The following is a 12249-nucleotide window of genomic DNA, read 5'->3' as shown; positions in this document are numbered from 1 at the left end:
CTATCGCTGGCAGATTTACTGGATGTATTTTTCTTGCATGGAAAATGTGTTTTATGTGAGTGGCTGGTTGGTTATATGTCTTTTTTTTTTCCTTCTTTTTCTGCTTGCAGTGGCACATCTAGCGATGAAATGTGCAACCTATACATTATGTATTACATGGAAGCGAAGCATGCAGTTTCTTTCATGACCTGTACACAGAATGTCGCTCCTGATGTGTTCAGAACCATTCCTCCAGAGGCCAATATTCCAATTCCTGTGAAGCCCGACATGGTTATGATGCACGGGCATCACAAAGGTAAAAGTGGGATTCATTCAAAGTGAAATACAATTGCACATTTTACATTTTCTTGTGGGTCTCGCTTGACTGTGTGATCAATATTTAAAATCATCCTCCATCTGCCAAACAGTCACGTGTACACATAATCTGATTCCTGCTTTTTCCCTCTTTTATAACCTGTCTACCCTCCTGACACGCCCTCCTCAAAGCAGTTAAAGTGAAGAATCTCACCTGGCGATAAAACCAACTTGTGTGGGGACCAGTTCGATAGATACAGCTCCTTCTTCATTTAATTCATGTTTTCTAGTTTCCCCCACTTGATTCCTTCCATAGCTGGTAATGACTTAACACAATTTATGAATTTTACCGTGTTCTAAAAAGTGCTTCAGTTTGCCATTGAAAATGGTTATCGTCTCCAGCCATACCCTGAATTATCTATTTTAATGGGCTCCTCAAGCAGAGGAGAGTTCTTGATTTATGAGGCATTACTAATCTTGGCCTTTTTGGTCTCATGCTCAGAATTGCTGATGAACTTACTCTTCATCTGCAAAATGATCATACTGATTGTCATTTCATTAGTTTGAAATTGCAAAACCCACGCCCTGTTTTATTGGACTGAAGTATGCTGAGACTTTACTGAGTTTTACAAATCCAGTCTTAAAATGCCAGAGCAGCTTCTTACGCCTTTCTGTTGGAAATTTTATGAAACAAGTTACATAGCAGTTAGGTCACTTACTAAGATCTTAATATATTTATAGAATGTGCCTTAAAGTGTTCTTAAAGTATCCTAAAAATGTCACTAAAACACACTATAAATGTATTTTTAAAAATACAAGCAGTTTTATTAATGCATTTAAAAAAATTCTGTATCATGTATATATATTACTGAGAGGTTAGGTGATCTAGTTCTTGAGTCAGAAGTCCGATAATTGGTGGTTATGCTGGAGTCTTTTTGTAAATTAGAACATTTGTGCCACGTGAATTCTTACTACTGTTGTTTTTATGAAACATGAGAGCCTAAAAATATTTTTATGTTGATGGTATATTTCCAGCCAACAATTTAACGTATATGATATATCCCACAAATTTATGCTCAACTTTCTTGATCCTTTACAGAAACAGAGAACAAAGAGAAGACTTCTTTACTACAGCAACCAAAAGGAGAAGAAGAAATGTTAGAACAGGGTATGTACGTATAGCTTTATAACTAGACCTGAAAACGTTTTCATGTTCTAATTAGGTAACCAAATTTTAAAGTTACCGAGACATTTTGGATCTTTATCAGCCTCCATCCCTGTGTATTGCTGTTTTTATATAATGCATACTTCATTAGAAAATGGTGGGTTGTTGTGCTTTAGCTTTGAAAGTAAAATTCCTTGATGTAATTTAGACCCATTAGGTTTTTCTGTCTTTGTTTTAGTTTTTTTAACATGGTGACTTTCAGGCATAGTGCAAATATAATCATTGGAAACAGTCGGTGGGCTGCTTTTGAAATCTAAAGGACTTTACCCTTTAAAATCTTGTGTACTTTGGGTGGTGCGTTCATTGACTGTATTTGAAAGAAATTAAGACTTACCCTTCATCTTGCCTCTCTTGCGCCATGCTTCTCTGCCTTCAGTGAAGTAGAAGGGATTATCAACTTGGTCATTTGTAGTTTTGTATTAAGTTGCCATCTGATGAGTTAAGAAAGCACCATTCTTCCTCTGATCTGTTTCTTTGAAGTAGTAATACTTGATCCTTGTATGTCATGTACTGCATGTATTGGCACTGAAAAATTATTCTTCTCAATCTTGCTTTCTTCCCAGTTATCTCAAAGATGATACTTTGTGTTAGGGGTTGGAGTATGTTATCTTACCAAGTCATTTTTTGGCCTAGATAGGATATATTTTAAAACATTAGTTTAATGTTAATGCAAACACACTTCTTAGGACAACATGAACTATACAGGAAATAGATGGGATTTTTCTGTTGGCAACAGATAGAAATTTCTCCCCTGGGATATTGTAAACTATTCTTGGAATTCTTCAAAATGTATTCTATTAGGTCTAGGTCAAAGATAACACTCTTACATTAAGAGCATTGGCAAAATTAAAGAATCCAGACTTTTTAAAGGATGACATGCTCTCTGAAAGGGGATTAGGGAAAACTATAATATAAAAAAAATTAAATTATACAAAATTCCATAACATTTCATTCTAACAAAGTGGCCTCTGGGGAAAAAAAACCAACAACATTAACTCTGAGTTAATGTTTCTACTTTTCTGTTAAGTCAAAAAAAGGGAGATGATTTTATATTAAATCATTTATATACTAATGGTTCAATCTAAACTACTGAGTATGATTTAAAACAGCTAAATGAATCCATCTGTAAGGAAGTCAGTAATGATAGACTACATATAGCAGTATTAACAGTGTTTGCTATACCTGTACTGAAATTTGATCGGACTTAAAATGAATTATTTTGATATTGAATGCACTGTTTGAGATATATGTCTTTGACATAATTTGAGTCGTCTTAGTATTTTATTTTGAAATAAATACATAGTTAATATTAATAATATTAATAAATACTTAGTATTTTGAAATACTAACATGTGATAAAGGGTAGAATGAGACCACCATTTAGTAGATGCATCTTATAAAATGGTAAGCTCCCCTGGACACTGAGGCTGAACTGTTTTCATTTTCAAGTTATTTGAGTTGATCAAGGGAGACATCAAAGCTTCTGAAACATTAGAAACCCAGAGGTTTCATTAGCGGAAGAACCTTAATTATTAGGTTTAATCTGTTCTTCCCAAATAAGATTTAGGAGGTGTCACACATACCTAAAAAACAAATCCTTTTAAACACTTTAACATTTTGCCAATTCATTCACCCTTTCATGTTTGATAGTATCTGTACATATATATATGTATGTATATATATATATAGAAATATATATATTTTTTATATATAGAAAAAATAGGTAAGAAGTTTAAATATACCCAGAGCCTTCCTGCTTCCAGAGAAGAATTCTGTGGACACAGGAGAAATTATTTTCTCAGAGTTACTGTTTTATTCTACTTGTGAATAAATATGCTGTAAAGTGATTTAACTTGGGAGAAAAAAAGCATTCTGACTACCTTTACATACTGCAGAAAATAGGCTAAAATTTAATCCTGCAGAATAACATTCATATGTTGAAATTAGCGGGCCCATCAAAATGTCACCTGCTAGGTTATGTAAAGACAGATAACAACCAAAATCCATTTCACTGTCCAGTGTAGCCCACATATTACTCTGCTGGTCTTTGGGGACCACCAGCCTAGACTTTTAGAGAAGAGAGAAATATAACAAATGCATATTTCTATACACAGTCTATTTGATTCGCCAATGAGATCGATCTATCTCCTTGCAGTACACAGAGCACATCTACTCATTACTGAGAGAGTATCCCATCCTTCTCAGAGATATTTGTTTGCACAAAATATGTATTTGTATTAATTCCCTGGGTAGATAAATTGGCCAGGTTGCTAAGAAGAGGGCTCTAATTATTCAAATGAATCATGCCACATCTGCTGATTTTTAAGGAAGCCCCCCAACTCAACCTTTTGCCTTATTTTGGTATTCTGGCCAAAACAACTTATGTTCAGGTACTCCTCCAGCTTGTATTGATTCTTTTAATATTTTAAATCCCCAATAAATAAAAGCTGTGAATCATTTTGGTTGTGCTAGCCACAGGTTAACAGACCGTAACTATGTTGGTCACACAGAGGACTTCAAACCCCCCCCTGGAAATAGAACAGTTATGGAGCAGGAATGAAAAGACCCCAAACGTCAGAGGACATGTACTCAAAGGCAAGTTCTGTACCCATCAGTGGCTAAATAATAGAGAAGAGTTCTTCCTGGATAACACAAACTATTATTTTTACTTCCTATCTTAATATGTTGGAAAACATATAGGAAGATAATGGTCAAGATATGTAATAAATTCTCTTTTGGAATGAAGGGATGACTTTTATTAAGGTAGTAAAAAAGACAGAAAGAGATTAATGCGATCTAGGCTGAAAAAAAGAAATGTAGCTGTGTCGCTTTTTTTTTTTTAAGATATTATTTATTTATTTGACAGGGAGAGAAAGCGAGAACACACAGGCACGGGGAGGGGCAGGCAAAGGGAGAGGGAGAAGCAGGCTCCCCAGGAGCAGGGAGCCTGATGTGGAACTCGCTCCCAGGACCCTGGGATCATGACCTGAGCTTCATGAAGGCCGATGCTTAACTGACTGAGCCTCCCAGGAGTCCTCCATCACGTTATTTATCTACTACTCTGTTTCTCCAGGAGGAATAGAAGTTTGGGTTTTTTAAAATTCTAATCACAGAAATAGCTAGCTATTAATTGTTGTCAGAATATTAATCTTGATGGGAAATTTTGCTAAAAGAGACAGTTGAGTTATATGAATCTATGGAGTGTTGCCCAGCCTGTGCTTTAAACACGCTTACCTTCTGCAGTATTCTTGTCTATATTTGCTTCCTGAAGAACAAAATTTGGTGAACGGCAACTGTATCTTAGAGCTATCTCAAAAGGTGTAATTGTGAAGATAAGAGAAGAGCCGCATTATACGACAGCTTTACCTATCATGCAACAATGGGACACATTTTAATGAGGCTTTAATTAAGTCTGTGGAGGTTTTTAAAACATAATGCTTATTTGACTGACGTGTGGAATAATATTCATTTAAAAAGATACGGAATTTACAGAAAAATCCAAAGAAGCAAATAAAAAAATCATCCATAATCCCCAGGAATATGGATATAGATGTACATCTCAGTGTGAAATGTATATTATATGCACATTATTATAATAACATATAGATCGTGTATGCACAGTTTTGTATCTTTTTTTTCGACACCATATATTGAATATTGCCTCCAACTGGAAAGTTATTGGCAAGTGTGATTTGTTTTGCCTGCATAATATGTGCGTGTTCCCTGCCTGTACTGCTTTGAGACTAGCTTGTGCATCTGTAGGTGAGCTAACCTGTGATCGAGTTGATTATGTTCGCCTCCAGGCAGAAAAACACTACTAGGTAGTCACAGTGGACTGAAGCATTACTATCCTTTGAAAAAATTTTTAAGTGAAGAATGACCTATGTCTGTCATGAATGCAATAAGCTAAACAGTATGACTCAATTCGACATTGATTCTAAGTGGAGGAAACAATCCCCGAAGACTACAGAATGAGAAGGGTGGCATTAAGGTTTTTCCAGAGCAGACACACAAACATATCCTTTACCTATGTCTTATGATTGGCACTTTGGGAAAAGTAAAGCATGTTTTGTTAAGTTCTCTTTATTTCTTATGTGTTACAATTTCTTATATATACTGCTGGCACAACCTGAGCTTTCTGTCAACATTCTTCGAGTATAAGGATTAGGGGCTGAAACCAAGAGGTTTACCAGCTTCGAGCAAAAATCTATACAAAGACACTTAGGAGTCCTGATTTTGAGTGTTTCCTTTATAATTCAAAGGGGCAGTGTTGAAATTTATGCTAGTTGTATTGGGAAGATTTGATGTCTTTAAAAAAAAAAAAAAACTCATGGAAGAATTGGAAGCCAAAATCTACAATACTAGTTGTCTTTGTTATTTTACATTATGCTCTAGACAGCGTTTCTTTTGCTGCAGAAAGGGCCTTTTACATGTTTTATTCAGTTTGCTCCCAACTCTTCTCATTTTAGTCTTCGTGCCCCCATCTAATCAATCTTTCTACTCAAAGGTCAGTGTGAGCGACTATATTCCCAAGGCAGGGAGAATATGACAAAAATACAATTTGTAGAGGGAAAACACTCCATGACCCCAGATAGTTAAAGGTCTTCAGACACCTTCTGTGAAACAGAATAATTTCACAGTAGTTTTATGCTAACAAAAATGAATTACCATTGGCATGTTTTATCAAATAAGCAGAATCAAGGGAACAGGGTTGCAAGTTAAAAAGACAATAATCTACTGTAAAAACTTGTTAAAGTGACAGCTGGTAAACCATTTATGAAGGGATTAAAGCAAAGGCCGGGCTTAATAACTAAAATTTCTGTTTCTTTGCTTTGTTGAAAATAGAATACTCCTTTCATTCTCTTGTAAAGTACAGATGATTTTAGTAGCATCCTCTTGGCTGGTTCCAAGCACCCACAACGCCACTTTGCTGTTTGAAAGAGGATACAGTTATTTTTTGTATTCCCATTCGCTAAAAATTTATCAGTTTGTTATGATTTATGAGCAGCTCACAAGTCTTTATATATTGAACTCATCTATCAAACACAATTCTAAACACCTCCCGAGGCTCTGGGAGGAGGAGTCGGTGCTGTTTTGAATTGGTTTCCTAATAGCAAAATAGGCAGATGAGAATGATCATTTATCACACAGTTGTGCTTGCTGATACACATCTGTGTGCGTGGTAGTTGCAAAAGCCATCATCTGCTAACTTCTCTGTCTTATGTTTGTCTCATTTCTATAAGAAAAGGAGAGGGAAGCCCGTTTTGATTGTTCAGTTCCCTAAAAGGAAAAAAAATAATAAAGTTTTTACTTCATTTGCGATCCTTGAGCTGGTCACCACGATCGTGTTTTATTTCACGAAGACTAGTAGGATCAATGTTAGTGATAAGTAAACCAAATCAACTAACCAGAAGGGAAAAATCAAGCATGACTCAGTTCTAAACCAAAATGTTAAAATCTGAAAAGAAAAGCTTTTATTTTTCCATTCCTCATATCTCTTTCATTAATCAGGTATGTTCCATGTTGCCGTCTCATTAGCTTGGCTGCTTGGCACCTCCTATTTACTTTCCATGTACCATAGAAATCACAGAGCAATAGTGGAAGCTGTTTGCTGTAGGTAATAAAGAGCTAGTGATATGTGTGGCAAGTGGGACTTCATATTCTGAAGATTTACCAAAATGTTCCTGATCATTTTTTTTTAAATGCCTCAACAAATAAGTAGAGAACCTTATTTTTTTTAATTCAATAATCTTAAGGCATTTTAATTAAAAAAAGAAAACTCATGGGGTAATTTTTCAACGTGTGTTTCTATTTCAGTTTATCTCCTGATAAAGTAAAACCAGAGAAATTTTCATGTTGATGGCAGGGAATAGTAAATGGTCCCTACAAAAAAGAAAAAAGTCCATTGAGTCGGGAAGTAGTTAATGCAAGAACGCAATTTACCAAAGTGGGAGTCTAACTGGTAGTGTTTTAGATTTCCTCATACTATGCTGTGTTCTTTTCCCTGGCATATTAGCTGCTACTGCAGTTATGTTTTCCAAATCCAGACGCTCTCAGCCAAATAACTTTAAAGAACTAGAACATTTCTGCATTTTATAAGAATCAAAAGTTTGGGTGAGAAAAAGAAATGAACTCACTGCAGCCTAAAATCATCAAAGAGATGTTTTTGTTTCTACTGATGGCAGAAGCGAAGGATGACATTTTTAACGAATTATTATTCCTTGCAGATTAATTTACTGAGTATCTGCTGTGATAGGAATAGTACTAATCACTGAGAATACAACAGTGAGTAAGAAATGAGGATTTTTATATTTTTTCATATAAAATTGCATTTATCCCTTTCCACCTGTCCCTTCCCAGATAATTTAAATGTACAAAAGTTTTTTGAGAAAATCTTATAGAATCTGATGATATGAAGAAGACAGGCCAGGAAAAGACAAAAAGAAACTTGCTCTGTTAAAAAGGTCACGCAGGAACTGGGCTCAAAGGACAGTTAATTTACATAGAAAAAAATTAAATATAATAAGATTGACAGGTCCAAGGTAAATTCACAGGAAAGAGTTTATTGACCATTATAGAAAAAAGAGGGGCAGGGAAGCCTGGATCCAGTATAGTGGTCAGTGAGGAGGGTGGGCCTCTCATTCAGGTTGCTCCTTCACATCCCAGCTCGGCTTCCTACCGCATGTGCAGGTTAGTCCTTTACCATTAATTTCCCCATCTAAAATGAGTACGATGAGTGTTTTGTAGATAATAAATGTGTTGAATTGTATAAAGCAACTCAGCAAGGTAACTGATGCTAAGCTCACAAGAGATGTTAACTATTAACTATTATCATCATGTGTGGTTTATAAACTACTTGTTTATCTGTTATCTCTGTCAGCAATAGGTAGGGTAACTGTATCTCCCAGTTTTTCCAAGATTGTCCCACTTTATGCCTAGTATAAATATTTACAACACTCTTCCTTCTCAAATATGTCCCAGTATGGGAAATAAATTACATGGTCATCTTAGCAGTGGGAACCAGAATAAAATTAGAGAATGTCACTGTGAAATACAAATGTTGACAGAGCTGGGGAAAAGGTGGGGTATAACCAGGGAGTGTCCAGGGGACATGGGCTATGATCAGTCACAAGTCAGTTCCACAGAAGTAGAGCAGCTTTAATATTATTACAGGCAGATTTGGACGTTGAAAGCAGGGATGAAAATCAGTTCTGAGGAAGGAGGGGAAGAGTCTTCCAGCATGCGATCAGATGATAAGAATCCCACATGAGTCCTGGTGGTAGGGAGGGGGAAGGTGATGTTGACACGTCAGCATTGATGAATCAGTTGACTTTGTGACTCACTGGTGGGAGAGGGACAAGTCCCGTTTTCTGGATTGATTGACCCAAAACACATTTCATCATCAAGAGAGATACTATAAAAAAGATGAAGTATGGGGAGGAGATGAAGAGCTCAGTTTTAGGCATGTCGAGTTCAAAATTCTGATGAAACAGACATCCAAGTCTGTTTGGATGTTTTCAGAGAGTGGTTTTATACATCAGTTTGGTCCCAGGAGAACTCCAGATATGAGGGCCATTTGTCTGGAGGCAGCAGCTTAAGCCTCATGAATGGCTGATATTTATAGGAAGAGGCCTTCACCGGGGGAAAGAAAGGATGCCAGGGATAGATCTCAGAAAACACCAGCATTTTTATATGTTGGAGAAGAGTAAGAGAAAGCAAAGATGACGGGTGGAGAAGGTCTGGAAAGAAGAATGCCATAAGGGCAAGAGTTTCTGAAGGGACCAGTGGGCCAAGATGAAGGGTCTATTGCCTTTGGCAACTAGGAGCTCTTGAGCAACTGGTGAAGAAGCCATAAAGGAGTGAAGGAAGAGGTGGAAGCAGATGCCTTTGGCTTAGACAAGAAAGGATATGAGGAAGGATGACGTCTCCTTGCACTGTCCAGTATGGTAGACACTAGCCACGTGTGGCTATTTGAATTTGGGTATAAATTAATTAAAAACAAGTAAGAGTAAACATTAGATCCCTCAGTCACACTAGCCACATCACAAGTTCTCCGCAGCCCCCTGTGTCTGGTGGCTTTCGTGTTGGGCAGCTGTTACCTTAGAGAGCACCGTTGGACGATGCTGGAACTTGGTGAAGGAGAAGGGGAGGCAGTAAAGTTGGAAAGACGAACTGCGTCAAGGAAGGTCTCTCTTTCCTCCACGACCACCCAAGAGAAATGCAGAGTGGGTGTGCTTGTAACCGGAGCCAAGTCTTGGGCAAAGAAGCTGTGTTAGAAAAGAAAAGAAAACAGGAGAGGCTCCAGGGGGTACTGGGAGGGCTGGCATCCAGAACACTGGAGTAGGGATAGTGCTTTCTCCAAAAATGGACTGAGACAGAGAGAGAGAGAGAGACAGAGAGAGAGTGCAAGCACCACTTCCTTTGGCAAAGCCAGGAAGCAAGTCACTACTGCAGCCATAGTGACGTGGTGAGAAAATATAGGGCTGTGAAGTTAAAGGGGCTTTTTTTTACCCTCATTATGAAAATCCCAACACTTGAATACGAAATAAGAATTGAATTTTTTAGTTTGAGGTAAACAACAGATCGAAACAGACACACGTGCATGTGGCAACCAGAGTTTAGGTCTGTTTTGCTGGCAGTTACAATAGCTACGGTTCAGTGACACCTGCTTTACCGTGTGCACTGGACGGGGCCTTTCACAGTCACTTTTGAAACCCACAAAACAACTCTTAGAGGTTGTAGTCGTTACCTTTACAATGTTAAGCAACTTGCTTAGAGACACAGAAGAGCCACTAAGCACCAGGGTGGGATTCAAACATGGGTATGAAACATGCACCAGACCTTGGGCGGTCACCACCCCAGGAAGGACCTGAGTGCTGCAGGGCCACGGAACTGAGACCCCTGCTTGGATGGTCAAGGAGGGCTTCTGGGACGTAAGTGACACTTCAGTATCTGAAAACTTGGGAGCCGGGTGGTTACTGGGGAGAGCGTGTCCCAGGAAGAAGAAACCTCTTAGATTGACATTGAAGGAAGGGAAAGCCATATGGCGCTACCATAAAACTGAAAAGGAAGGGAATATCGAGAACTAAAACTGGGGTAGAGACCATACGATGTCCTGTTTATTTTCTCCTCCATCCCCTGCACTCAAGGTTAGATCTATGTGGCTCAGAAAAATACGTAACATTTCAAGATTCCATATAATCCAGTCCCCAGAAGAGAAAGGAAAACTCTTTGGTTTGTGCCTGAGAACGTGAGAGATAGCCATCTAGTGGTCTCCCCTCTCTCTCTCTCTCTCTCTCTCTCTCTCTCTCTCTCTATCTCTCTATCTCTATAAATGAGCTGCAGCTCTGAAGCTTTGTTTTCCTAAGGCCAATGCAACCTTTGTGCAGCCAAGCCCATGACTTTGCTGAATTGTTGTTTTCCTAACCCAATGATGATTGAAAATGACCATTTCAAAGGAACCAGAGCATCATGCGTTTGATGCTTCATCACAGCTTTTAGATTTTTACTGACCCCCCTGAATAAACTACGCATAGTGGCAAGTCTGCGTTCCTCCACCAACATTATTAGCCTAATGACATGGATTCAGGATTTAAGATGCTGATTTTTGTTCCCGAAATAATCTTGCATTTCATTTTCTGTGTGGATGTTTCATTGTCTAACAGCACGGTAAGCTATTTATATTTGGGGGGGGGCGGGGAGTGCAGGAGGATTCAGCGGTAATGGATTCGTTTCCGTGCAGCAAAATGCCACCGTGGCCTAACAGGTTTGGTTGAGGTGTAATTTGCTTTGTTCGTTTTACTGAGATTGGCCCTATTACTTGGCAATTATTTTCTGATTGAAGATTTCACCTGGGAGAAGCTGCTTTCGTGGGCAAGAATGGAAAACCTACTTTGAGTCATTAAACCAAGACTGTTTGTAAACATGACAGGATCTCTTAGCATCATTTTGGAAAGACTTCATGTCCCCTTGCACCAATTTTTAAATAATATATTCTTTAGAGGAATGTGTCGTCGTTAAGCCAGTTATCATTTTCATTTCCTACTGGTCATAAAAAAGATTTTACAAATGTTAACCGATCATGCTGTAGATGTAATTAAAGTTAAGCAATAGGACTCCGCAGTCCTAACTGATTTCATTAGCAGCACTTAGAGTGAGGAAAAAGAAGAAATGAGTGTTTGTTACCTCTGGGTTTGGCTTAGAAAAGCAGATTTATGTTTCTGTTGAGAATGTAAACATGTTTCCCATTCACATAGCTGATGTACATGGATTTAAAGCCATAGATGTAAATGATGAGGTTTAAAGTGCTTCATGAACCTTCCGTAGTCCTATGGAAGTCATAATGCTTTATAAATAATTTGCTTTCATGGAATTAAATTATCAAATCCAAGTTTCCTTTTTAGTAAAAAAAAAAAAAAATAGACATGAAATGTATCTTAGTGATGCATCATTCCAATGATCGTTTATTAAAATCTTCTCTTTTGTTTGCAAGTGATTTAATTTATTCTTTTCTCGCAAAATTCTTTTCCTGGAATTTGTTTATTTCTTGTTTAAAATGAACAACTGGAGCTACTTTACAGTAGCACTGCTGACAAAATAATAATAATAATAATAATAATTAATAATAATAATAAAACTTTGGTTTTCCACTTGCCAAGAAGAGGCGCATACCTGTTAGGTATCTTGTGTTTTATGCATATGCTGAAAAATACACGTTTAATTTCTCGTAC

General features: G+C 37.5%; 1 protein-coding gene across 12 annotated transcripts in view; it reads left to right on the top strand.

Moving 5' to 3' along the window:
• The window catches only part of PAM (peptidylglycine alpha-amidating monooxygenase), a 149822-nt gene that overhangs the window by 93993 nt on the left and 43580 nt on the right, over window positions 1–12249 (top strand). For all 12 annotated transcript variants that reach the window (XM_077863244.1, XM_077863236.1, XM_077863227.1 and 9 more), the window contains exons 12-13: window positions 111–295; window positions 1394–1462. In XM_077863244.1, coding sequence (XP_077719370.1) covers window positions 111–295; window positions 1394–1462 — 254 coding nt within the window. The remainder of the gene's footprint in view (window positions 1–110; window positions 296–1393; window positions 1463–12249) is intronic.

The sequence above is a fragment of the Canis aureus genome, chromosome 2, assembly GCF_053574225.1.
Source record: "Canis aureus isolate CA01 chromosome 2, VMU_Caureus_v.1.0, whole genome shotgun sequence".
Taxonomy (NCBI): Eukaryota; Metazoa; Chordata; class Mammalia; order Carnivora; family Canidae; genus Canis; species Canis aureus.
The sequence above is the reverse complement of the archived record's forward strand: the minus strand, read 5'-3'. Positions and strand labels throughout refer to the sequence as shown.